Source organism: Astyanax mexicanus, unplaced genomic scaffold, assembly GCF_023375975.1.
Source record: "Astyanax mexicanus isolate ESR-SI-001 unplaced genomic scaffold, AstMex3_surface scaffold_36, whole genome shotgun sequence".
NCBI lineage: Eukaryota > Metazoa > Chordata > Actinopteri > Characiformes > Acestrorhamphidae > Astyanax > Astyanax mexicanus.
The window spans coordinates 955984-979358 of record NW_026040046.1 but is presented as its reverse complement, the minus strand read 5'-3'; the positions used below and the strand labels follow the sequence as shown (position 1 = coordinate 979358).

The window sequence follows — 23375 nt, the reverse complement described above, 5'->3', positions numbered from 1 at the left end:
TTAGTTGGTTAGTTAGTTGGTTAGTTAATTAGTTGGTTAGTTAATTAGTTGATTAGTTAGGTGATTAGTTAGTTGGTTAGTTACTTAATTCGTTTATTAGTTAGGTGATTAGTTGGTTTGTTGATTAGTTAGTTGGTTAGTTAGTCGATTAGTTAGTTAACTAGTTAGGTGATTAGTTAGTTAATTTGTTGATTATATATAAAATATATAAAAAAATTACCCATAAATGACCTTCAATCAATTCAGAATTAACTTTTAAGATCATCTCCTCAATAAAGCGGTTGGAGCATTTCAGAGGTCAAGGCTAAAGATGCGTGAGTGGATCTATATCTATATATAATAATAAATAGAGAAATAAAGAAATACACTGGTTATTAAAGTCTCACTAATTAGATTTATTATATGTTTAGCATTGCTCAGCTATAAACTGATTAGCTCAGTTATAAAACAGATTAGCTCAGTCATAAACAGATTTCCTTAGTTATAAAACAGATTAGCTCAGTTATAAAACAGATTAGCTCAGCTATAAACAGATGTAAACCTTTGTGAACAGTACTGGATAAATCTCTCCTTTTCTATACATTTTTTAGATTCTGCTGCTGCTTCTTTTTTTATTCTGCTGCTTCTTCTTTTTCCTATTAAACAGGATTAAACAGGATTATTATGATAATAGTAAAGAGCAGGAGGATCAGAAGGAGGAGGAGAAGGAGGAGGATAAAGAAGTAGACTCACGCTGGAGGCTGAACAGCAGAATCTCCTCGGTTAGGAACAGCACTGAGCTCAACCACTGCAGGAGCTTTTCTTTTCCTGTTACCTGATTCAAAAACATCAACTTTATAAACTCTCACAACCAAATGTGTAGGAGGGGCGGTTATATTGGGGGGAAAACATTTACTAAAAAAATAAATTAAATCCACCTTTTAGTAACTTACAACAACATTTACAGAATTACAGTTAAAAATAAATAAAAAATATTTTTATCTTTACTACTGTTTATTATTAGTTAAATCCAACCAAAACTCTCTTTACAACCTAAACATAATATTCCACATTACATTTACAGTTTAAAAACAAAACAAACACGTCAAATGTCTGAATTATGTACCAGGGTTTTTGCACCATTTTAAAAGTCACATTTAATGCTTTTTAAGACCTTTTAAGACCTCAATAAATATCATTTAAGACCCAAAAATGTAACATTAGATAACTTTCTGCTGACGTTAGTATGTTCGCTAACTCACCGCTAACGTTAGCTAGCTTGGTGCTACCCTTAGTTCTATCCCTGCTAAAGTTAGTATGTTAGCTAACTCTTACTTTCCAGTAAACTTTAAGAGACAATTTAAGGCCTTAAATACCCAGATTTTAACTTTAAATATTTTAAGACTTTTTCAGGACCTGTGGGAACCCTGTATACATATATGACAAAAACTGATCACCTAATATTTAAATATTATAATATAAAATCAGATTTGCTTATTATATTTTTTTTATATATATATTTACACTTCTTACGATGGTGTCCCCAAAACCCAAACCCTCCCAGTCTGCAGCACAAGACATTATCAAGACGTTGTTTTTATTGCAGGTTATTATTATTGTTGTGATTCATTGCTCTAATCTCTGACCGCACGTGTAAAGCCGGTGTTGTGCTGAATTCTGCACCCCCGCCAGGAAAAGCACCCTCTCTCGGGAGCGCACACTCACCTCTTCTTCTCCAGTTGTTTAGCTAACTTTAATAAGAAACATGCTCCCGAGACGAGGTGCGTTTCATAGCGGGGGTGCAGATTTTGGTGTGCTTTCAAAATAAAAGTTTATTTTAAAACAATTTCTGCTGCCCCCCCTCCGGTTCCTTCACCAATGCTCACAATCGTCACTCACTGATCCTACTGCTGAAATGAAACCTCAACAATTTTATCTACAACTTCTTACAATCTACAACTCAGCCTAGTGTCCCATATCCTGCTGGAAAATGAAATCTGCATCTCCATAAAAGTTATCAGCAGAGGTTCAGCATGAAGTGCAGTAAGATTTTGTGGGAAAACAAAACTGCACTGACTTTAGACTTGATAATAAAACACAGTGGATCAACACCAGCAGATGACATGTCTCTCCAAACCATCACTGATCATCAGTAAATTTTACATTTCATTTAAAGTAAATGAAGGGAGCAGAGTCTGGAGGAAGAGTGGAGAGACACACAGTCCAAACTGCTCGAGGTCTAGTGTGAAGTTTCCACTAATCAGTGATGGTTTGGAGAGTCATGTCTGTCATCTGCTGGTGTTGATCCACTGTGTTTTATTATCAAGTCTAAAGTCAGTGCAGTTTTGTTTTCCCACAAAATCTTACAGCACTTCATGCTGAACCTCTGCTACTGACAACTTTTATAGAGATGCAGATTTCATTTTCCAGCAGGACTTGGCACACTGCCCACACTGACAAAATTACCAATTGATCTTATATAATATTCTAATTTTCTGAGACACTGATTTTTGAGTTTTCATTGTCTGTAAGCTTCATAATCATCAACTATGAAATAAACAAACACTTGAAATAGACCAATCTGTTTAATACATCTATATAATGAGTTTCACATGCTGAACTGAATCACTGAAATAAAGTAACTTTTTAAAGATATTGTAATGTTTTAGATGGCCCTGTATAGATTTATTAAATGTGTCGGTGCGTGGATTACCTTTCCTCTTTCTAGACCTTTTCTTTGCTTTCTCGGTAAGAGGAGCAGCCGGTCCCGTGTCCACAGCTTCTCCTGCTTCCTCTTCCTCAACTTCCATCATCATCATCATCATCATCTCCACACCTCCCTCACTCTCAGCCTAGAGAGAGATTCATCATCATCATCACCTTCATCATCATCATCACCTTCATCATCACCTTCATCATCATCATCTCCACACCTCCCTCACTCTCAGCCTAGAGAGAGATTCATCATCATCATCATCATCATCATCACCTTCATCATTATCATAATCACCTTCATCATCATCACCATCATCATCATCACCTTAATCATCATCATCATCACCTTCATCATCTCCACACCTCCCTCACTCTCAGCCTAAAGAGAGATTCATCATCATCATCATCATCATCATCATCACCTTCATCATCATCACCATCATCACCTTCGTCATCATCATCATCATCATCATCACCTTCATCATCATCTCCACACCTCCCTCACTCTCAGCCTAGAGAGAGATTCATCATCATCATCACCTTCATCATCATCATCACCTTCATCATCACCTTCATCATCATCATCTCCACACCTCCCTCACTCTCAGCCTAGAGAGAGATTCATCATCATCATCATCATCATCATCATCACCTTCATCATTATCATCACCTTCATCATCTCCACACTTCCCTCACTCTCAGCCTAGAGAGAGATTCATCATCATCATCATCATCACCTTCATCATCATCATCATCACCTTCATCATCATCACCTTCATCATCTCCACACCTCCCTCACTCAGCCTAAAGCGAGATTCATCATCATCATCATCATCATCATCATCATCACCTTCATCATCATCATCATCACCTTCATCATCACCTTCATCATCATCATCATCACCTTCATCATCATCTCCACACCTCCCTCACTCTCAGCCTAGAGACAGATTCATCATCATCATCATCATCACCTTCATCATCATCATCACCTTCATCATCATCATCATCACCTTAATCGTCATCATCATCATCTCCTTCATCATCATCACCATCATCACCTTCGTCATCATCATCATCATCATCACCTTCATCATCATCATCACCTTCATCATCATCATCATCACCTTAATCATCATCATCATCATCACCTTCATCATCTCCACACCTCCCTCACTCTCAGCCTAAAGAGAGATTCATCATCATCATCATCATCACCTTCATCATCATCATCATCACCTTAATCGTCATCATCATCACCATCATCACCTTCGTCATCATCATCATCATCATCACCTTCATCATCATCATCACCTTCATCATCATCATCATCACCTTAATCATCATCATCATCATCACCTTCATCATCTCCACACCTCCCTCACTCTCAGCCTAAAGAGAGATTCATCATCATCATCACCTTCATCATCATCTTCATCATCATCATCATCATCACCTTCATCATCTCCACACCTCCCTCACTCTCAGCCTAGAGAGAGATTCATCATCATCATCATCATCATCACCATCATCACCTTCGTCATCATCATCATCATCATCATCATCATCACCTTCATCATCATCATCATCATCACCTTCATCATCATCATCATCTCCACACCTCCCTCACTCTCAGCCTAAAGCGAGATTCATCATCATCATCATCACCTTCATCATCATCATCATCACCTTCATCATCATCATCACCTTCATCATCATCATCACCTTCATCATCTCCACACCTCCCTCACTCTCAGCCTAAAGAGAGATTCATCATCATCATCATCATCACCTTCATCATCATCATCACCTTCATCATCATCATCACCTTCATCATCATCATCACCTTCATCATCATCTCCACACCTCCCTCACTCTCAGCCTAAAGAGAGATTCATCATCATCACCTTCATCATCATCATCATCACCTTCATCATCATCATCATCTCCACACCTCCCTCACTCTCAGCCTAGAGAGAGATTCATCGTCATCATCATCACCTTCATCATCATCACCATCATCACCTTCGTCATCATCATCATCATCATCATCATCACCTTCATCATCATCTCCACACCTCCCTCACTCTCAGCCTAGAGAGAGATTCATCATCATCATCACGTTCATCATCATCATCACCTTCATCATCATCTTCATCATCATCATCACCTTCATCATCATCATCATCACCTTCATCATCATCTCCACACCTCCCTCACTCTCAGCCTAGAGAGAGATTCATCATCATCATCACCTTCATCATCACCTTCATCGTCATCATCTTCATCATCACCTTCATCATCATCTTCATCATCACCTTCATCATCATCATCATCACCTTCATCATCATCATCATCTCCACACCTCCCTCACTCTCAGCCTAGAGAGAGATGAAAGTTCAGCAGGGATATAAAACTGTAGTTTGATCCACTGTAATTCACAATTACAGGAATAAAACAGAATAAATTAGCACTGTATGTGGAAACACTCCAGACAAAAATTAAAATCATCTTAATAAAATCATTCAGCTCCACAAAAGCAGCAGCTGAAGACGTTTCTCTTCTTTTTGCTAAAGCTGTAGATCCAGTTTGAAGTGCTGAAGCTCCAGGCTGAGAGATAAGTGAAGGAGACCAAACTCAATTCCAGCAGCTGCACCAAAAATGAACCCTTCTATCAACTTAACCCTATTCAATATTTAACCTAATAATGTGTTTATAGATGAGATAAATCATTAAACTCTTATAAATCTGTATTAAATGCACCCTGACTGCGTCTCTCTCTCCGTCGCTCTTCTCGGAGGAACGGTTCTTCAGGTCCTGAGGTGCAGGCCAGGTCCACAGAGTCAGAGGCGGCCGGAGCCGCGGGCACAGGGTCAGAGGCGGCCGGAGCCGCGGGCACAGGGTCAGAGGCGGCCGGAGCCGCGGGCAGCGCTGAAACAGAGGCGGCCGGAGCCGCGGGCAGCGCTGAAACAGAGGCGGTGGGTCCTGCTGGCGTGAGCGCGGCAGGCACCGCGGGCACAGAGTCAGAGGCGGCCGGAGCCGCGGGCACAGGGTCAGAGGCGTCCGGAGCCGCAGGCAGCGCTGAAACAGAGATGGCCGGAGCCGCGGGCAGCACTGAAACAGAGGCGGCCGGAGCCGCGGGCAGCACTGAAACAGAGGCGGTGGGTCCTGCTGGCGTGAGCGCGGCAGGCACCGCTGACGTGGAGGTGGCTGCCACCGCGGGCTTGGAAGCGGCAGGCACAGCTGGCGAAGAAGCCGCTTCAGCAGGAGCTGAGAATGCGGCTGCCGCCAAGATCCGGACTGGAACCGCAGATTCAGCAGTGGGCGAGGCTGTGGAAATCGGACCGGAGCTTGCTTCTGGAGCAGGAGTCGGAAACCTGGAATCCGGCAGGGCTTGAGAGCTGGGAGTCGGCCGGGCTTGAGAGCTGGTAGCCGGCCGGGCTGTAGAGCAGGAAACCTTCTGGGCTTGAGAGCTGGAAGCCGGCCGGGCTTGAGATCTGGAAGTCGGCTGGGCTGGAGAGCTGGAAGCCGGCCGGGCTGGAGAGCGCGGTGGTGCTAGCAGGCTAGCTAGCTTAGCTGGAGCTGGGCTGACGAGCTCCAAACCGAGGAGAGGCGCCGGGAGCAGTTCATCTCCCCAAATTTGCTCGGCAAGGAACCGGAGATACTCTAGGTCTGCTCTCCTTGTAGCCGCCACTTTGCTACGTCCATAATTTGGTCGAGTCTTATGTTACGCGGGAGACGGAGGGATGGACGTAAGTGCAAATATAATATATATTTTATTAAACAAACAAGATAAAATAAAACAGTAAACAAAACTCGGGTAACGCACAAAACTACAAAGAAAACAAGGCAAGGATAAACTAGAACTAGGAACACAAAACCAGAGTGCACGGAAGACGAGGATTCATACGATCGGCAAGGATACAAAAGATACAAAGGATACAAAATATACAAAATACAAAAGACTCAACACTGAACATTCAAACAGACGGGCTTAAATACATGAGGAGAGTGAGAAACACCTGGGCTAGGATGACGAGGGGGCGGGGTTACAGACAAGACACAGGTGAGAACACTAATAGCTAGGGCAGGGCTGGGGCGGAGCTAGGGTGGAGACAGGTACAAAAACAACAACACAAGCACATGGCTGGGAAACATGACAGGTAAACAGAGGGGCAGGAGCACAAGAGACAAAATAAGGCAGAAACAGAAGACAGACATGGGCTAAGGTGTAACAGTTGGTAGAGATGTTGTAGATGTTACAGTAGTAGATGTGAGTGTTTGGAGAGGTTGGTAGAGATGGTGTAGATGTTACAGTAGTAGATGTGAGTGGAGAGGTTGGTAGAGATGTTGTAGATGTTACAGTAGTAGATGTGAGTGTTTGGAGAGGTTGGTAGAGATGGTGTAGATGTTACAGTAGTAGATGTGAGTGTTTGGAGAGGTTGGTAGAGATGTTGTAGATGTTACAGTAGTAGATGTGAGTGTTTGGAGAGGTTGGTAGAGATGGTGTAGATGTTACAGTAGTAGATGTGAGTGGAGAGGTTGGTAGAGATGGTGTAGATGTTACAGTAGTAGATGTGAGTGTTTGGAGAGGTTGGTAGAGATGTTGTAGATGTTACAGAGTCAGAGGCGGCCGGAGCCGCGGGCACAGGGTCAGAGGCGGCCGGAGCCGCGGGCACAGGGTCAGAGGCGGCCGGAGCCGCGGGCACAGGGTCAGAGGCGGCCGGGGCCGCGGGCAGCTCTGAAACAGAGATGGCCGGAGCCGTGGGCAGCACTGAAACAGAGGCGGCCGGAGCCGCGGGCAGCGCTGAAACAGAGATGGCCGGAGCCGTGGGCAGCACTGAAACAGAGGCGGCCGGAGCCGCGGGCAGCGCTGAAACAGAGGCGGTGGGTCCTGCTGGCGTGAGCGCGGCAGGCACCGCTGACGTGGAGGTGGCTGCCACCGCGGGCTTGGAAGCGGCAGGCACAGCTGGCGAAGAAGCCGCTTCAGCAGGAGCTGAGAGTGCGGCTGCCGCCAAGATCCGGACTGGAACCGCAGATTCAGCAGTGGGCGAGGCTGTGGAAATCGGACCGGAGCTTGCTTCTGGAGCAGGAGTCGGAAACCTGGAATCCGGCAGGGCTTGAGAGCTGGGAGTCGGCCGGGCTTGAGAGCTGGTAGCCGGCCGGACTGTAGAGCAGGAAACCTTCTGGGCTTGAGAGCTGGAAGCCGGCCGGGCTTGAGATCTGGAAGTCGGCTGGGCTGGAGAGCTGGAAGCCGGCCGGGCTGGAGAGCGCAGTGGTGCTAGCAGGCTAGCTAGCTTAGCTGGAGCTGGGCTGACGAGCTCCAAACCAAGGAGAGGCGCCGGGAGCGGTTCATCTCCCCAAATTTGCTCGGCAAGGAACCGGAGATACTCTAGGTCTGCTCTCCTTGTAGCCTGCCACTTTGCTACGTCCATAATTTGGTCGAGTCTTATGTTACGCGGGAGACGGAGGGATGGACATAAGTGCAAATATAATATATATTTTATTAAACAAACAAGATAAAATAAAACAGTAAACAAAACTCGGGTAACGCACAAAACTACAAAGAAAACAAGGCAAGGATAAACTAGAACTAGGAACACAAAACCAGAGTGCACGGAAGACGAGGATTCATACGATCGGCAAGGATACAAAAGATACAAAGGATACAAAATATACAAAAGACTCAACACTGAACATTCAAACAGACGGGCTTAAATACATGAGGAGAGTGAGAAACACCTGGGCTAGGATGACGAGGGGGCGGGGTTACAGACAAGACACAGGTGAAAACACTAATAGCTAGGGCAGGGCTGGGGCGGAGCTAGGGTGGAGACAGGTACAAAAACAACAACACAAGCACATGGCTGGGAACCATGACAGGTAAACAGAGGAGCAGGAGCACAAGAGACAAAATAAGGCAGAAACAGAAGACAGACATGGGCTAAGGTGTAACAGTTGGTAGAGATGTTGTAGATGTTACAGTAGTAGATGTGAGTGTTTGGAGAGGTTGGTAGAGATGGTGTAGATGTTACAGTAGTAGATGTGAGTGTTTGGAGAGGTTGGTAGAGATGGTGTAGATGTTACAGTAGTAGATGTGAGTGTTTGGAGAGGATGGTAGAGATGGTGTAGATGTTACAGTAGTAGATGTGAGTGTTTGGAGAGGTTGGTAGAGATGGTGTAGATGTTACAGTAGTAGATGTGAGTGGAGAGGTTGGTAGAGATGTTGTAGATGTTACAGTAGACGTGTGGTTCTGTTTGTACCATTTGTTTGCAGTTGAGGCGCAGACCTGCAGCAGCAGCAGCTTGGAGCGTCTCCTCGGTCATTTTCACCACAAAGCGCACCGTGTTGTCGGTGTGCTGCTCCTCGTAGTCGGTGATCAGGGCCGGTTCTTCCTCAGAGTCGTTCAGCATCTCCTGCAGCACAGTCTCTTTGTAGGTCTGAGGAAGAGAACGGTTCACAGCTGTTCTCAGAACAGCAGCTTCTCCTCCAGACGCTCCTCCACATGCTTATAGTTCTACTGCTGTTCTACTGACCTGAGTCCAGCTTTTTACAGGCAGCTCCGAGATAACGATAGTGGTGGAGTCCATGATCTCCACCTCTCCACTGATCATGTACTGGTTCTGCCCCAGCTCCTCAACGGTTCCCCTGAATCCCTTATAACTGGGAAGCTGAACGAGAGGGAGAGAGAGAGAGAGAGAGAGAGAGAGAGAAAGAGAGAGGGAGAGAAAGAGAGAGAGAGGGAGAAAGAAAGGGAGAAAGAGAGAGAGAAAGAGAGAGAGGGAGAAAGAGAGAGAGAGGAAGAATAAGTGAATGCTGTAAAACATATAAAACTTACTTTCAGAACTACCATTATGCTCAGTGGTTCCTCAACAGTGTAGCGTCATTTCCCGCCTATAAGATGCTACTTTTCCAACACTGCAGCTTATTTATTTAACCATGCGGCTAATTTATGTTTTTTTTCAAGCGAGCTTCATCCCGCCAAAACATTTCGCCTCGTCACATCTCGAGAGTTCAATCAAAAAATTACTGTAAATAAACAAAAGTGCTTTTCTTACTCAAACCGTTTTCAGGAGAGAAATCTGTGTAGATTAACATCCAGCATAAAAATTACATTTAGGTGAACTTTGGTGACCCCAATAGAACAATCTGCCAGAATTAAACCATCCTACTAAACTTCTGCTTAAAATATATATATATATATATATATTAACCGTTATAAACACATACCCAAGCTTTTATTTTAATAATAACAGCACTTAACGTGAGATTGATGATGTGTGTAATAAAGCGTGATGGGAAGGTAACACTCAGGCTCCACCCTCATGCCGTCATGGTAGTTGTAGTTGAGCAGGACGTCGTCCACAGAAGGGAAGAGCAGTCGGGTGAGAGAGCTGCAGAGATAGAGAGGTGGAGCGCAGGATTGTTATGAGGGACGGAAATACATGCATTTATTTTCATTTTAAACCCAGAAAAGAAGAAGAAGAAAGACAGCAGAAAGACAAAGAATGAGAGACAGACACGGACATGCAGTGAGACGTGGAGGAACACCCTTCCTCTGAGCATCATCAGAGAGTGCAGTTCTAATGGGAGCATGCTGGGTTCAGGTCTCGGTTCTTAGCGCTGTTGACGAGTACCTGAGCTCGGTGAACAGGAATCTGACACAGGCCGAGTCTCGGCCTCCGAGCAGCCGAGTGCCGAACTGACCCAAAGGCTGAAGCAGGTTCAGGTTGTTGCTACCGACAAAGTTCTGCGCCAAACCCACGATGACCTTCTCCAGAGGAACCTGATCATCAGGAGATAATGAATGAAATCACTGAGAAACTCAATCCATTCAGGCATTTTCCTCAGTAAACAGTCCTGAAGTCAATAAAAAGAAGGATCAAACCGCTCCAATGTAGTAAGCAGTCATCTCTGCAGCAGAAGAGGCGAGCTGAGCCACGCTCACCTCCCTCTTATCCTTCCGCTTGAAGCAGCAGAACAACACCTTCCTCTGGACTGATGTCAGACCTTCAGACAGAAACCCCTCCCACTTTAAACCAGTCCTGAAGCTCCAGACATTCATATAGACGTTTCTTACTGACGCTAGAAAGTCTTACCGTCCGCCAGGCAGGGGATGTCGTGCAACCAGCAGGAGTGGGGGATCAGGGGGATCTGTTACTGAAGGACATTCCCTTATAAATCAGCAGATATCTGGAGGAACAGAAAGCTTCCAGACCTGCGGCAGGTTCCTCTCTCGATGCCAGCGCCGGTTAATTATGAACCTGTTGAGCCACTTCTTTCTTTCATTCACTTTCTTCTTACTAAACACCTGGAGAGAGATCATCAAGGTGCATCATGAGGCTCGTTACTATCTTTCACCCTGTCATCAGTCTATTTTCACTCCTCTCCTGTTAAAATAGTGAATATATCTACGCTGATGGGCGTGGTGGTCTGAAAGTGTGATCAGGTACATTTCTGGTGTATTGCTATCTTGGCAGCGGGAAAGCCAGGTGCTCCACTGGCTGGCCGCTAAGGCGTTGCTATGGTATCCGTGGTGGTTGCTAGGGTGTTGCTAATCGGTTGCTAGGTGGTTGTTAGGGTGTTGCTATGTTGTCTGTGGTGGTTGCTAAGGCATTGCTATGGTATCCGTGGTGGTTGCTATGGTGTTGCTAGCTGGTTTCTAGGTAGTTACTAAGGCACTGCTAAGGCATTGCTATGGTATCCGTGGTGGTTGCTATGATGTTGCTAAGCAGTTGCTAAGTGGTTGCTAAGGCATTGCTATGGTATACGTGGTGGTTGTTATGATGTTGCTAAGCAGTTGCGAAGGTGGTTGCTGAGGCATTGCTAAGGCGTTGCTATGGTATCCGTGGTGGTTGCTAAGATGTTGCTAAGCAGTTGCTAAGGTGTTGCTAGGTGTTTGCTTTGCAATGCGCAACCATAATAACACTGATGTTCTATTAAATGAGCGTGAAAGCGCAGCTCAGTATCCTCTGAGACAAACGCGCCAAATTCATGACTACGTCGTTACCATGTCGATAGCCTCATCATCCGCAGGACCCGAGAACTTAAAGGGAATTCGATGCCTCGCCAGGTTCCTGAAATACTCTCTGAACTCCGTGGCTGTGCAGGAACCCAAACCTGGAGAGAGGAACATGATCATAGTTAAAATCAGAACAGACTGATGCAGATTTACATTCATCATTCAGTTTATAGTGAACTAGGGGAGTAACGGTACAGAAAATTCACGCTTCGGTTCACACCTCGGTATTAACCCCACGGTTCGGTAAATTTTCTTTACGTTTTCGTTACGTTTTCTGTATGTTTTCGGTACGGTTGGTGTAAAGATAAAGAGGCTGGGCATTCTGTGAAGCCGTAACCCTTTATTAACGAGAGAGAGACAGATAATGCAAGCGAAAGGGAGAGCAAGAAGGCATGAGCGAAAGAGGGAGCGAGAGCAAGACAGACGGTGCAAGCGAAAGAGAGAGCGAGACAGACGGCACGAGGGAAAGAGAGAGCAAGACAGATGGTGCGAGCAAGGAGAGTGAGAGAGAGACAGATGGCGTAAGTGAAAGAGAGCGAGTGAGAGAGAGACAGACAGACAGCGTAAGTAAAAGAGAGAGAGTGAGAGAGACAGATGGCAGGAGAGAGAGTGAGAGTGAGAGAGACAGATGGCGTAAGTGAAAGAGAGAGAGACAGGCGGCGTACGTGAAAGAGAGAGAGTGAGAGAGACAGATGGCAGGAGAGAGAGTGAGAGTGAGAGAGACAGATGGCGTAAGTGAAAGAGAGAGAGACAGGCGGCGTACGTGAAAGAGAGAGAGTGAGAGAGACAGATGGCAGGAGAGAGAGTGAGAGTGAGAGAGACAGATGGCGTGAGTGAAAGAGAGAGAGAGAGAGAGAGAGAGAGAGAGAGACAGTCGGCGTGAGTGAAAGAGAGACCTCACACACTGGACACACACTACACAACAACAATCCAAACTGCAATGCTACACAGCCCTCAATCGTGATTACACACTGGCCCCATACCTCACAGTTCTCAGAGAGAGGTCACTGAGGAAGATCCTCACCAGGTACAGACTCAGTGAGCACAGTCTGGCTGTAGAAACTGGGCGTCACAGACAGAGCTGGGCTCCCAGAGAGGCCAGGCTGTGCTCTCACTGTGATCTCGCAGTGGTGGAGACAGAGCTGCATTTCCTCAGAGTGTTCTAGATATGAGTCTGTGAGAACCCGGTTCTACCAGAGAGCGAGCAGAGTCTGCCCTGAGTTCCAGCTCTGCTCAGACTCTGAGAAGCTCCAGTATATACTGGGAGAGAAGAGAGAGCTGATCACTCAGGCAGCTCGATATGTTACAGACTGTCACAACCTGAGGGACAAAACCACACAATATAAATTATTATAACTCATTTCTAATATTAATGATTTATTGCTTATTATTACACATTTAAAAAGTCTCCACACTCTTATTTCCTTCTATTTGAATGATCATTAATAATAATTATAAGTGTTAATCTTGTAAATAATAATTTCTGTTGGTGTAATTGTATATATGTAATCTTTCTTTTAATTATTTATTATTATTATTATTATTTTTGTTTGTTTTCTGTTTTATGCTTTGGCAATAGTGTTGACTTTTACATTCATGCCAATAAAGCACTGTTGAATTGAATTGAATTGAGAGAGAGAGAGATTTGATTTTAAAACAGAAACTTTAATTCAACTTAGCAGACAAACAGAGCAAGTTCAATTAGGGAAAAAAACCCTTCTAATGCAAAAACACTGTACATATTCAACTCCAAGGGCTGGCGAGAATCAGCTCCCCCTCCTCCACCCTGCAGAGAATGCCCTCAAGGCACCACTCTAATTCAAACACTTCAACATTGTTCATGGCTCTGTAAAACCCAAACTCAAAGACGATTCTAGACTTCACCAAAGCCATAAACAAAGGTAAAACCTCTTGACCTGACCTGTGTTTAATTTTATTCCTTCTGGAAGTATAGATTGCCAGTTTTGCTTCACCAACTATACAATTCAACAGTTGCCATTTTAAACGTTGCTTTTGACTGTAACCAGCACCAAAGATAAACACACAGGAAGTGAAACACACCCCAAATTTCAGGAATAGAAATCTCAGTGTGGTGAAGAGGGAGCTGAGCCTCGAGCATTCTACAACCCCTGGCAAAAAGTATGGAATCACCAGTCTTGGATGAGCACTCCTTCAGACATTTCATTCTGTAAAACAAACTCTGATCAAAAACATGATACAATAATAAGGTCATTCCAAAGTGCAACTTGTTGGCTTTCAGGAACACTCAAAGAAATGAAGAAAAAACATTGTGGAAGTCAGTGAATGTTACTTTTATTGACCAACCACAGGGAAAAAAATATGGAATCACTCAATTCTGAGGAAAAAAGTATGGAATCACTCAAATTGAAGGTAGAAAATAAGGACACACCCAGTCAATTTCCTTTCCCTAAATGGACACCTGCCTCAGATTAGATCTGCTCGTTAGTCTGCAGTTAAAAACACCTGCAGTCATGACACCTTGGAGGGCTGCTGGACGAATTAGAGTGGCAAGAACCATGGCTCCAACAAGAGAAATGTCTCTTGAAACAAAAGAGAGGATTGTGAAACTTCTTGAAGAAGGTAACTCTTCACGCATGGTTGCTAAAGATGTGGGCTGTTCACAGTCAGCTGTATCCAAGATATGGACCAAATACAAACAGCATGGAATGGTTGTTAAAGCCAAGCGTACTGGTAGACCGAGAAAGACATCAAAGCGTCAAGACAAGCAACTTAAGGCTAACTTTAGACTAATCACAGAACTCGTTACCTGGAAAAAAAATTTGCTCAGCTGAGCTTTCCAAAAGGCCCATTTAGGCCATTTAACTGTGACACTGTTGTTTCATTGAATTAGAATAAATGCTCGAATTTTTGTTTTCTGTGAAGAGTGTTCACTGTGCAGTATAAAGTCAGGGTTGAGTAGAATTTCTAAGTTGTAAAATCAATCATGGGTAAGCAGCGCGACCTCTCAACCGGAATAGTGGCTCAAATTCAAGCCCTTCGCCAACAAGGCTTGACCCAAACTAAAATTGCTGAGCAGCTCGGCATCAGCCAGTCTTCCGTCTGCAAAGCTCTCAAGAAAAACTGCAGCAAGCGCACCAACTGTTCCGGCGTCCGAAAAACTTCTGCTCGCGACAACAAGCAGCTGAGAAAGATCGCAGTCAGCAACCGGTTCAAGTCCACAAGCAGACCGGCGCTGACGTCTCCAGATCAACCACTTACCGTCGTCTGCGCGAACTCGGCTTCAAATCTCGCGTTCCAGCAGTAAAACCGATGCTGAACAAGAAACAAATGGAGAAACGGCGGAAGTGGGCCAAAGAACACGGCGAGTGGACTGCTGAAGACTGGCAGAAAGTGGTCTTCAGTGACGAATCACGCTTCTGCATCTCCTTCGGTGACCAAGGTCCTCGTGTCTGGCGTCGTGGTGGCGAAACCTACAACCACGAGTGCGTGAAAAGATCCGTCAAGTTTTCCCAGAGCGTTATGGTCTGGGGATGCATGTCCGCTCGAGGTGTAGGGAAACTCTGCTTCCTCAAGAAGACTGTCAATGCTGCCGTATATCAAGATGTTCTGGAAACGTTCCTGATTCCGACTGTTGAGGAACAGTTCGGCGAAGAAGAGTTCATATTTCAACAGGATTTTGCACCGGCTCATGCGGCAAAGTCGACCAAAGATTGGTTCACTAAAAAACAGCTTGAAGTTTTGGCATGTCCGGCCAACTTGCCTGACCTCATTGTCATTGAAAACCTTTGGGCCATCGTCAAGCGGAAAATTCGCGACAGAAAGCCTACTACGCTGGACCAACTGAAGCAGAACATCGCCACTGCCTGGGAAGCTGTGAGTGCGGAAACTTGCGACAAGCTGGTCAAATCGATGCCGCGGAGACTTCAGGCAGTCATACAAGCCAAGGGGGCAGCCACAAAATACTGAGAAAGTGATGATTGTAATTATAATAAAAATTATTCTAATTCAATGAAACGGTTTCTCCATTATTCTAATTCAATAAGACAACAGTGTCACAGTTAAATGGCCTAAATGGGCCTTTTGGAAAGCTCAGCTGAGCAAATTTTTTTTCAGGTAACGAGTTCTGTGATTAGTCTAACGAGTAGGACAGGTGCGGTGAACACCTGATTTGCTTTCTGCACAAAAAATGCATTCAAAGAATTTCAGGATTGCACTATTTCAAATTATTCTAATTCGTTGACCAGCACCTGTACTATACATATTCTACTATTGCTTTCTCTCTCTCACAGCATGAATAATCACACACCCACAGAATCTACTATTCAGATTGTACTATAGCTCTTTCTCTCAGTCAGTGTGATTAATCACACACTAAGCACTAGGATGAAGTGATGGACCTGATTGAAGAAGTTGTGGCTGAGGCTGAAGGCAGATGTGAAGCTCTGCTGATGGAGAGTCATGCTCTCTTTGGTCTGAGAGTCGAAGGTTGGATTCTGGATCAGGCAGTTCACAAACAGCCACATCAGCTCCTTCACCTGAGGAGCAGAGAACAGACAGAGGCAGCGGGGAGTTTATTGATGAAGTGATTGATTATTATAAATAAGTGAAGCTCTATCAGCTGTTGAGATGCAGTTCTGAATCATCATGTCTGCAGAATCTTGAAGAACCTGCACTACCTGGACTGGCTGGAGATCCTCAGCAGCTTTGTTCTTTTCCTTCAGCACTTCAATCAGCTGTGAGACGATCTGATCTGTAACGTAGTCGATGTGAGTTCCTCCCTGAGAGAAACGTGAGCAGAGAGTGAGATAAAGATGAGAAGAAAGGCTCTACAGGAGCGCGGCTTCAGTCCTAAACACCTGGAGAAGATCTACCTTTGTGGTGGCGATGCTGTTCACCAAACTGACTTGCTGAAAGCCCTTTTCACTGATGGTGAGACACACTTCCCAGTGTGGGTTCACCACTTCGTGCACTACAGTGAGAGGAGAGCCCGTCTCGTCCACTTCATCCTTCAGGTACAAATCCACGTAACTCCGGAATCCATCCACCTAAAAAACACACACCAGTATAAACATCCCATAATCAAACCCCGCATTCAGCAGCGCTAAGCAATAGTGGTGTAACGATCCGGAAAATGCACCGTTCGGTTTATTCCTTTAAGATACGTTTTATTAAATGCTTGAATCCAGGCTTCTCTCCTACCGTCATCATAAGAGGATCCATCTTTTAGATCTTGTTGGAACAAATAATCTGTGAGCCTGATTGTAGAGCTTTTTTAAAAACAACAGCATTACTTTAACTGATTAAACTACAAATATTTATTCCTAAGCAGATTACTGGATGCATTTCAGTGTTCCAGTTCTTTTTATGAGGTATCAGCATTAGAATGTTAAAATTGAATTATTTTAGTGGCATCAGTCAGAATCAGGATTCATTTTTAATGTTGGTATTTCCCCTCCTCAGGAAACAAACAGAAAACTTCACAGCAGTTAAATCCACTAAAAAGCCACGACTGTAAAACCTCAAGGAAAGGATTTAGAACATTATCCAACAAAAATTATTCAAACGCTTTAAAATAATACAAAACTCCTGAAAACCAAAAAACTATTAAGAACAAAACTTGATCAAATCGAACAAGCAATCAAGCTATAAAAAATAGACTCAAATAAAGAAAGACTAACAATTCAAAACACCTCAATATGGAAGTTAAATTTTACAACCCCAAAGCAAAGAAAGCTTCATGTTAATCTTTTTAACTAGATTTTAAAATCAGGGTGTTTTCCTGAGATCTGGAGCGAAGGACTGATTTATTCCGTATATAAAAATAAAGACAAATATGACCCCAATAATTACAGAGGTATTTGTGTCTGTAGTAAAATGGGGAAAGTTTTTAGAGAAGAGAACTCAACTCGTCCTGAAACATTAATCTACAAGATAAACCAGAACAAAACTAACCAAACAAATCTATTTGTCTTAAAAAATATATAATTTGAGGTGAAATAAAGAACATTTGCCTTTTAATATAAACTTAAACAAAGAAATATTAAAGTCTGAACGATGGTGGAGATTAAAAACTCCAGGCTGCATCATTTCTATTAAAAGTTCAGATTTATTTAACCCATTCAAACCCTAATTCCCCAGTTCAGCCCTGCTGGTTCTAGATAAGTGTTCTAGATAAGTGTTACTCACAGGCAGCCTGGTGCCGTTGAGGTAGACCCGCACACCCGGGGAGGACCCGGCGACGTCATACGCTCTCCTGGTCATGAGGGCCACGGTGTCTCGGTCCAGCGACTGCATCTGGAATAGAGTTGCACGGTGTACCGAAGGTTCGATTCTTTTTCGATACTACGTCATCACAAACGATTCGGTTCTTTAGCGTTCGATGCTTTCGATACTATATAGCCCAGTCACTAGCTTCAAATGAGTCAAATTAGTAGGCGCGATTTGATTCAGTTCATAAGAAAACTGATTCACACCGCAGCAGTCGGTGTGGCAGGATTCAGATAAACTTAGTGTTCTGAACAAATGAATCGATTCACGTGTGAATCGATTCATTTGACTCGCTTGAGCGACACACGCACGCGCAAGCCAGCAGAGCAGCAGCGAGTGTAGAATGGCGACGTCTAAAATAACAGATGTCTCTCGTCCGCGACTTGTGGACAAAACGGGCGCGAGGAGTGAAGTGTGGGCAAATTTTGCTTACATCGCTGATGAAGAAGGGAATCCGACCAACACCACAAACCCAGTTTATAAACGGTGTTATAAGTCTATCCAGTGCAGAGGAGGGAACACCAGCAACCTGGCTACGCATTTAGCAGACAAGCACCCTGATCTCTACAAAGAGCTGAGAAGTCGACAGGTTAGTGGAGTTAGTCAAGATACACTCTGTCTGTAGCTTTACTAAGATTTACTAGCCCTGGCCCGCCGGCGGGCCAGAAATTTATAATATTAAATATCTGGCTGTGTTTATGAATAGTTATAGGTTCAATATAGACACCCAATATGCCATTTTAAAGCTTAGAATCTCGGCTTTTCAGTTATCTAGCCTATTTAGCTGGATCTCCTTTCAGAAAATAAACATTTAGGGCGAAATATGCCTTGCTTCTGAAAATATGAAATCATAATTTTCATATTTCCGTTTCTCGTACGTCCATATTTGATCGAATGCGGACATGTTATACACCATTCGAACCGTCTGTCTCTCCGGATTCGCTCCGTTTTACTGTAGGATGTACGGTTCCTGAATTAGAGCTGAAAGAGCGCGTCACAGCGCGTGTTCAGAGTTAAAAGCTGCTTGTTTTTCGCTGCAGGGTTACCTCAGGTCACTCCCTCCACCCCCTCAACCCCCACCAGCGGCTCCCCCACGCTCTTACCTTCAAAACCAGACTTAAGAGAATCCATCAATCCAGTCTCCTGCAATCCCCAATTATATACAAACAGCGCATGAAATAAACTGAGGCAGAAAAAAAAATAATATCCACTTTATCTCCTTATTAAAAGCGTAATTTTCGAGGCTGCATGTGATAACGCACGTGTGGTTAATCTGCAGTCCAAGGAGAACAAGGTTGACAGAAGACCATGTGGACACACTTGTTTTCCTGGCTAAGAACCTTAAACAGGCAAAGAAACTTCCCACAGTGTAGTTTCAGAAAAGAAGAGGTTTTAGTTTTTAGGAAGTGTTTAGATAATTATGTTATAGTTAAGGTTATAATAACGAAACTTGTTTTTTGTTCAAATGTTTCATTTTAGAATAAAAACGTTTGCACCGATTGTTCAGTGTTCAATACAGTCCATCAAAAATAAACATTTTATGTTCAGATATTTTTATTGTTTTTTTTTTCTTCCAAGTATCGTTTTGGTATCGAGAATCGTGATACTACAGTTGGTATCGGTATCGAAGTCAAAATTTTGGTATCGTGACAACCCTAATCTGGAACCTGCTCAGGTCTGGGTGGAAGGTGACGAAGGTGTGGTCCTTACCGCTGAACGGGTTGATCTCCGCCTCACCGGCACGACTCATGTTCTCAAACCAAGTCTGCAATCCCACAAGAACCATCGTCTAGAACCATCGTTCCTCTCAGCAGCTTCTGAGAACCTACAGAAATGTATGAAGCTAGATCTGATCCTCTAACAGGACCTGAACCTGATCTCCACGTCTCACCTGCTTGAAGGAAGCCCCTGACTCACTACAGGTGCTGGTCAACGAATTAGAATAATTTGAAATAGTGCAATCATGAAATTCTTTGAATGCATTTTTTGTGCAGAAAGCAAATCAGGTGTTCACCGCACCTGTCCTACTCGTTAGACTAATCACAGAACTCGTTACCTGGAAAAAAATGTGCTCAGCTGAGCTTTCCAAAAGGCCCATTTAGGCCATTTAACTGTGACACTGCTGTTTTATTGAATTAGAATAATGGAGAAACCATTTCATTGAATTAGAATAATTTTTATTATAATTACAATCATCACTTTCTCAGTATTTTGTGGCTGCCCCCTTGGCTTGTATGACTGCCTGAAGTCTCCGCGGCATTGATTTGACCAGCTTGTCGCAAGTTTCCAGACTCACAGCTTCCCAGGCAGTGGCGATGTTCTGCTTCAGTTGGTCCAGCGTAGTAGACGAATTTTCCGCTTGACGATGGCCCAAAGGTTTTCAATGACATTGAGGTCAGGCGAGTTGGCCGGCCATGCCAAAACTTCAAGCTGTTTTTTAGTGAACCAATCTTTGGTCGACTTTGCCGCATGAGCCGGTGCAAGATCCTGTTGAAATATGAAGTCTTCTTCGCCGAACTGTTCCTCAACAGTCGGAATCAGGAACGTTTCCAGAACATCTTGATATACGGCAGCATTGACAGTCTTCTTGAGGAAGCAGAGTTTCCCTACACCTCGAGCGGACATGCATCCCCAGACCATAACGCTCTGGGGAAACTTGACGGATCTTTTCACACACTCGTGGTTGTAGGTTTCGCCACCACGACGCCAGACACGAGGACCTTGGTCACCGAAGGAGATGCAGAAGCGTGATTCGTCACTGAAGACCACTTTCTGCCAGTCTTCAGCAGTCCACTCGCCGTGTTCTTTGGGCCACTTCAGCCGTTTCTTGATTTGTTTCTTGTTCAGCATCGGTTTTACTGCTGGAACGCGAGATTTGAAGCCGAGTTCGCGCAGACGACGGTAAGTGGTTGATCTGGAGACGTCAGCGCCGGTCTGCTTGTTCCACAAGTCGGTGAGCTCGGAAGTGGATTGAACCGGTTGCTGACTGCGATCTTTCTCAGCTGCTTGTTGTCGCGAGCAGAAGTTTTTCGGACGCCGGAACAGTTGGTGCGCTTGCTGCAGTTTTTCTTGAGAGCTTTGCAGATGGAAGACTGGCTGATGCCGAGCTGCTCAGCAATTTTAGTTTGGGTCAAGCCTTGTTGGCGAAGGGCTTGAATTTGAGCCACTATTCCGGTTGAGAGGTTGCGCTGCTTACCCATGATTGATTTTACAACTTAGAAATTCTACTCAACCCTGACTTTACACTGCACAGTGAACACTCTTCACAGAAAACAAATATTTGAGCATTTATTCTAATTCAATGAAATGGTTTCTCCATTATTCTAATTCAATAAAACAACAGTGTCACAGTTAAATGGCCTAAATGGGCCTTTTGGAAAGCTCAGCTGAGCAAATTTTTTTCCAGGTAACGAGTTCTGTGATTAGTCTAAAGAGTAGGACAGGTGCGGTGAACACCTGATTTGCTTTCTGCACAAAAAATGCATTCAAAGAATTTCATGATTGCACTATTTCAAATTATTCTAATTCGTTGACCAGCACCTGTACAGGCGGTTTTCACTGTGAACTTGGTGCTGAAGATATTACACAGCTTTGCACCATAACCATTTCCCCCACCTGTTAAAATAAACAGAAATAAACCAAAGCAAAAAACGAGCAACAGCCTGGTAGATTTCAACAACTGCATCCAGCTCCAAACCCTGAAGACGGAACGTCTCACCTGTGATCTTCTGCTGATCATCTTCATCTTCTACATTATCCCAGCTGCTGGAGGAGATCAGCTGACCGAAGATCAGCGCAGGAATAAAGACCTTCTCCACCTGGTGCTCCACCACAGGAACCCCCTTTCCGTTGTTCCAGATCCAGATGGAGTTTCTCTCACTGCAGAAGCAGGAGAGACAGATCAGCCTCCATCAGGAAATCCAGCCTGAGGAGAAACGCTTTCATGCAGAAAAAGATCAGGAAGATCTCAGATACTCACGGGTCAATCTTGATCTTGATGCAGTCGGTGCTGCCGTCTCTCCGCTTGTTCTCCACAGCGTTTACTGTAAAAGACACACAGCTCTCCAAACTCAGCACAGCGTACTGAACACAGGTAGGAGGACACTTTAATAGAAACACCTCCACTCAAACTCCTGCAGCTTCATTCCTACAAGGAGTCTGAGGATTTTATAATCCCATTTATCTGCTGCTTTCTAAGAATACGCAGAGGTCGAGGAGTTCAGAATGATACACTTTTATTCCTGTTATCTAAAAACATACTGTTTCTAACATTACAATAAATAAAAGTCCCACACTTCCCTTCTGAGATTTACTGCCTCATAGTGCCTGATCCCCCATTACCTCACTTCCTGTTATTAAGAAATAAATACTGAGCTTCTAAAGTGTATCAGACAGTCTTTAGAAACAGCAGGTTCACTACATTCATTACAGACGTGTAGCGGGTCCAAACGGTCAGGAGCCCCGCCACCGTTTGTCTGCGTTGTGTTGTGTGTTAGGAAGAAATACCCGAGACCTCTGTTGTTGGTACCAATCCGGGAATCTTTTATTATCTGGATGTACAAGATAGAAAGCTGTGAGAAATAGCATCCAGCCTCGTGTCTGCCTGCACAAATCACTCTCTCCAGCAGAGCTCTCAGCCAACTGACATAGTATATATTATTTCAGAGAGTCAAGAGTATTTAACAGTATTTGTATAATAGTAATTTGCAGTATAGTTACATATACAATTCACTTACTAATAAAATAAGAAAATGTACAAAAATGACAGACATAGCCAATAGAAAAATATATATAAAAAAATTAATCCACAGTAAATATATTTTAGTATGAAAATGACTACTTTTTAACTTAACCTTATATATAATATTTTTAATAAATTCCCTTTTTAATACCAACTTTTTAATGTATTTTAATGTAAAACATTTTTAAAACCTGAAAACCGATCAAAAGAGCTGACAACTTTAAACTTATGAAGCAATAAAAAGCATACCTGGATGTACAAGATAGAAAGCTGTGAGAAATAGCATCCAGCCTCGTGTCTGCCTGCACAAATCACTGCATGATCCCCAAAACCACACAAAATGGAGGGAGAGTTAGGACTGAACTAAACACAGGAAGCTGTAGCTAACTAACACTTCTCAAACATACACTCGAAGATTTAGTTAAAAATACAGATCATCCATCCTTAAAACATCCAGAATATTACATTTAAAGGCCTTACGCTTCATATTAAACTATTTTTTAACACTTTTTAACACATATTGAACTCTTTTTAGACACTTTTAACCAGAGACTGAATTCTACCAACCTCTCTCCAGCAGAGCTCTCAGCCAACTGAGGAGAGACTACCTAAACACTAAAAGACGCTGCGCCCCCCAGAGGAATGGAGAAAAATAACACACAATAAAA

General features: G+C 43.8%; 1 protein-coding gene and 1 long non-coding RNA gene across 2 annotated transcripts; one reads left to right on the top strand and one right to left on the bottom strand.

Moving 5' to 3' along the window:
• Nucleotides 1-371: 371 nt before the first annotated feature.
• On the bottom strand, nt 372-23355 carry LOC103022198 (DNA topoisomerase 2-alpha-like). The gene is made up of 28 exons (XM_049473266.1): nt 22957-23355; nt 21946-22009; nt 21685-21845; nt 21507-21581; nt 21225-21227; nt 20023-20042; nt 19621-19731; nt 17886-17987; nt 16571-16744; nt 16376-16477; nt 16079-16234; nt 13029-13037; nt 12742-12907; nt 11706-11815; nt 10795-10849; nt 10584-10705; nt 10333-10481; nt 9947-10089; nt 9754-9777; nt 9232-9563; nt 8959-9135; nt 4753-4788; nt 4363-4419; nt 4115-4126; nt 3856-3878; nt 2693-2805; nt 733-814; nt 372-635 (listed from the first exon to the last, which is right to left on the bottom strand). The coding sequence occupies exons 1-28, from the start codon at nt 22991-22993 to the stop codon at nt 587-589; spliced, it is 2664 nt and encodes an 887-aa protein (XP_049329223.1). The 5' UTR covers nt 22994-23355; the 3' UTR covers nt 372-586.
• LOC125790796 (uncharacterized) lies at nt 6917-8853 on the top strand. The gene is made up of 4 exons (XR_007430517.1): nt 6917-6983; nt 7032-7135; nt 7236-7287; nt 8704-8853. It is a non-coding gene; the product is annotated as an uncharacterized LOC125790796 (long non-coding RNA).
• Nucleotides 23356-23375: the final 20 nt, after the last annotated feature.

Coding starts and splice junctions, on each gene's coding strand:
- LOC103022198 (XM_049473266.1), bottom strand. CDS start 22,993: ATGCTATTTCTCACAGCTTTCTATCTTGTACATCCAG. Junction 9,778..9,946: donor ATCTCACGTTAAGTGCTGTT/ATTATTAAAATA, acceptor TAATCTACACAG/ATTTCTCTCCTGAAAACGGT. Junction 9,136..9,231: donor CTGTAAAAAGCTGGACTCAG/GTCAGTAGAACA, acceptor TCTCTTCCTCAG/ACCTACAAAGAGACTGTGCT.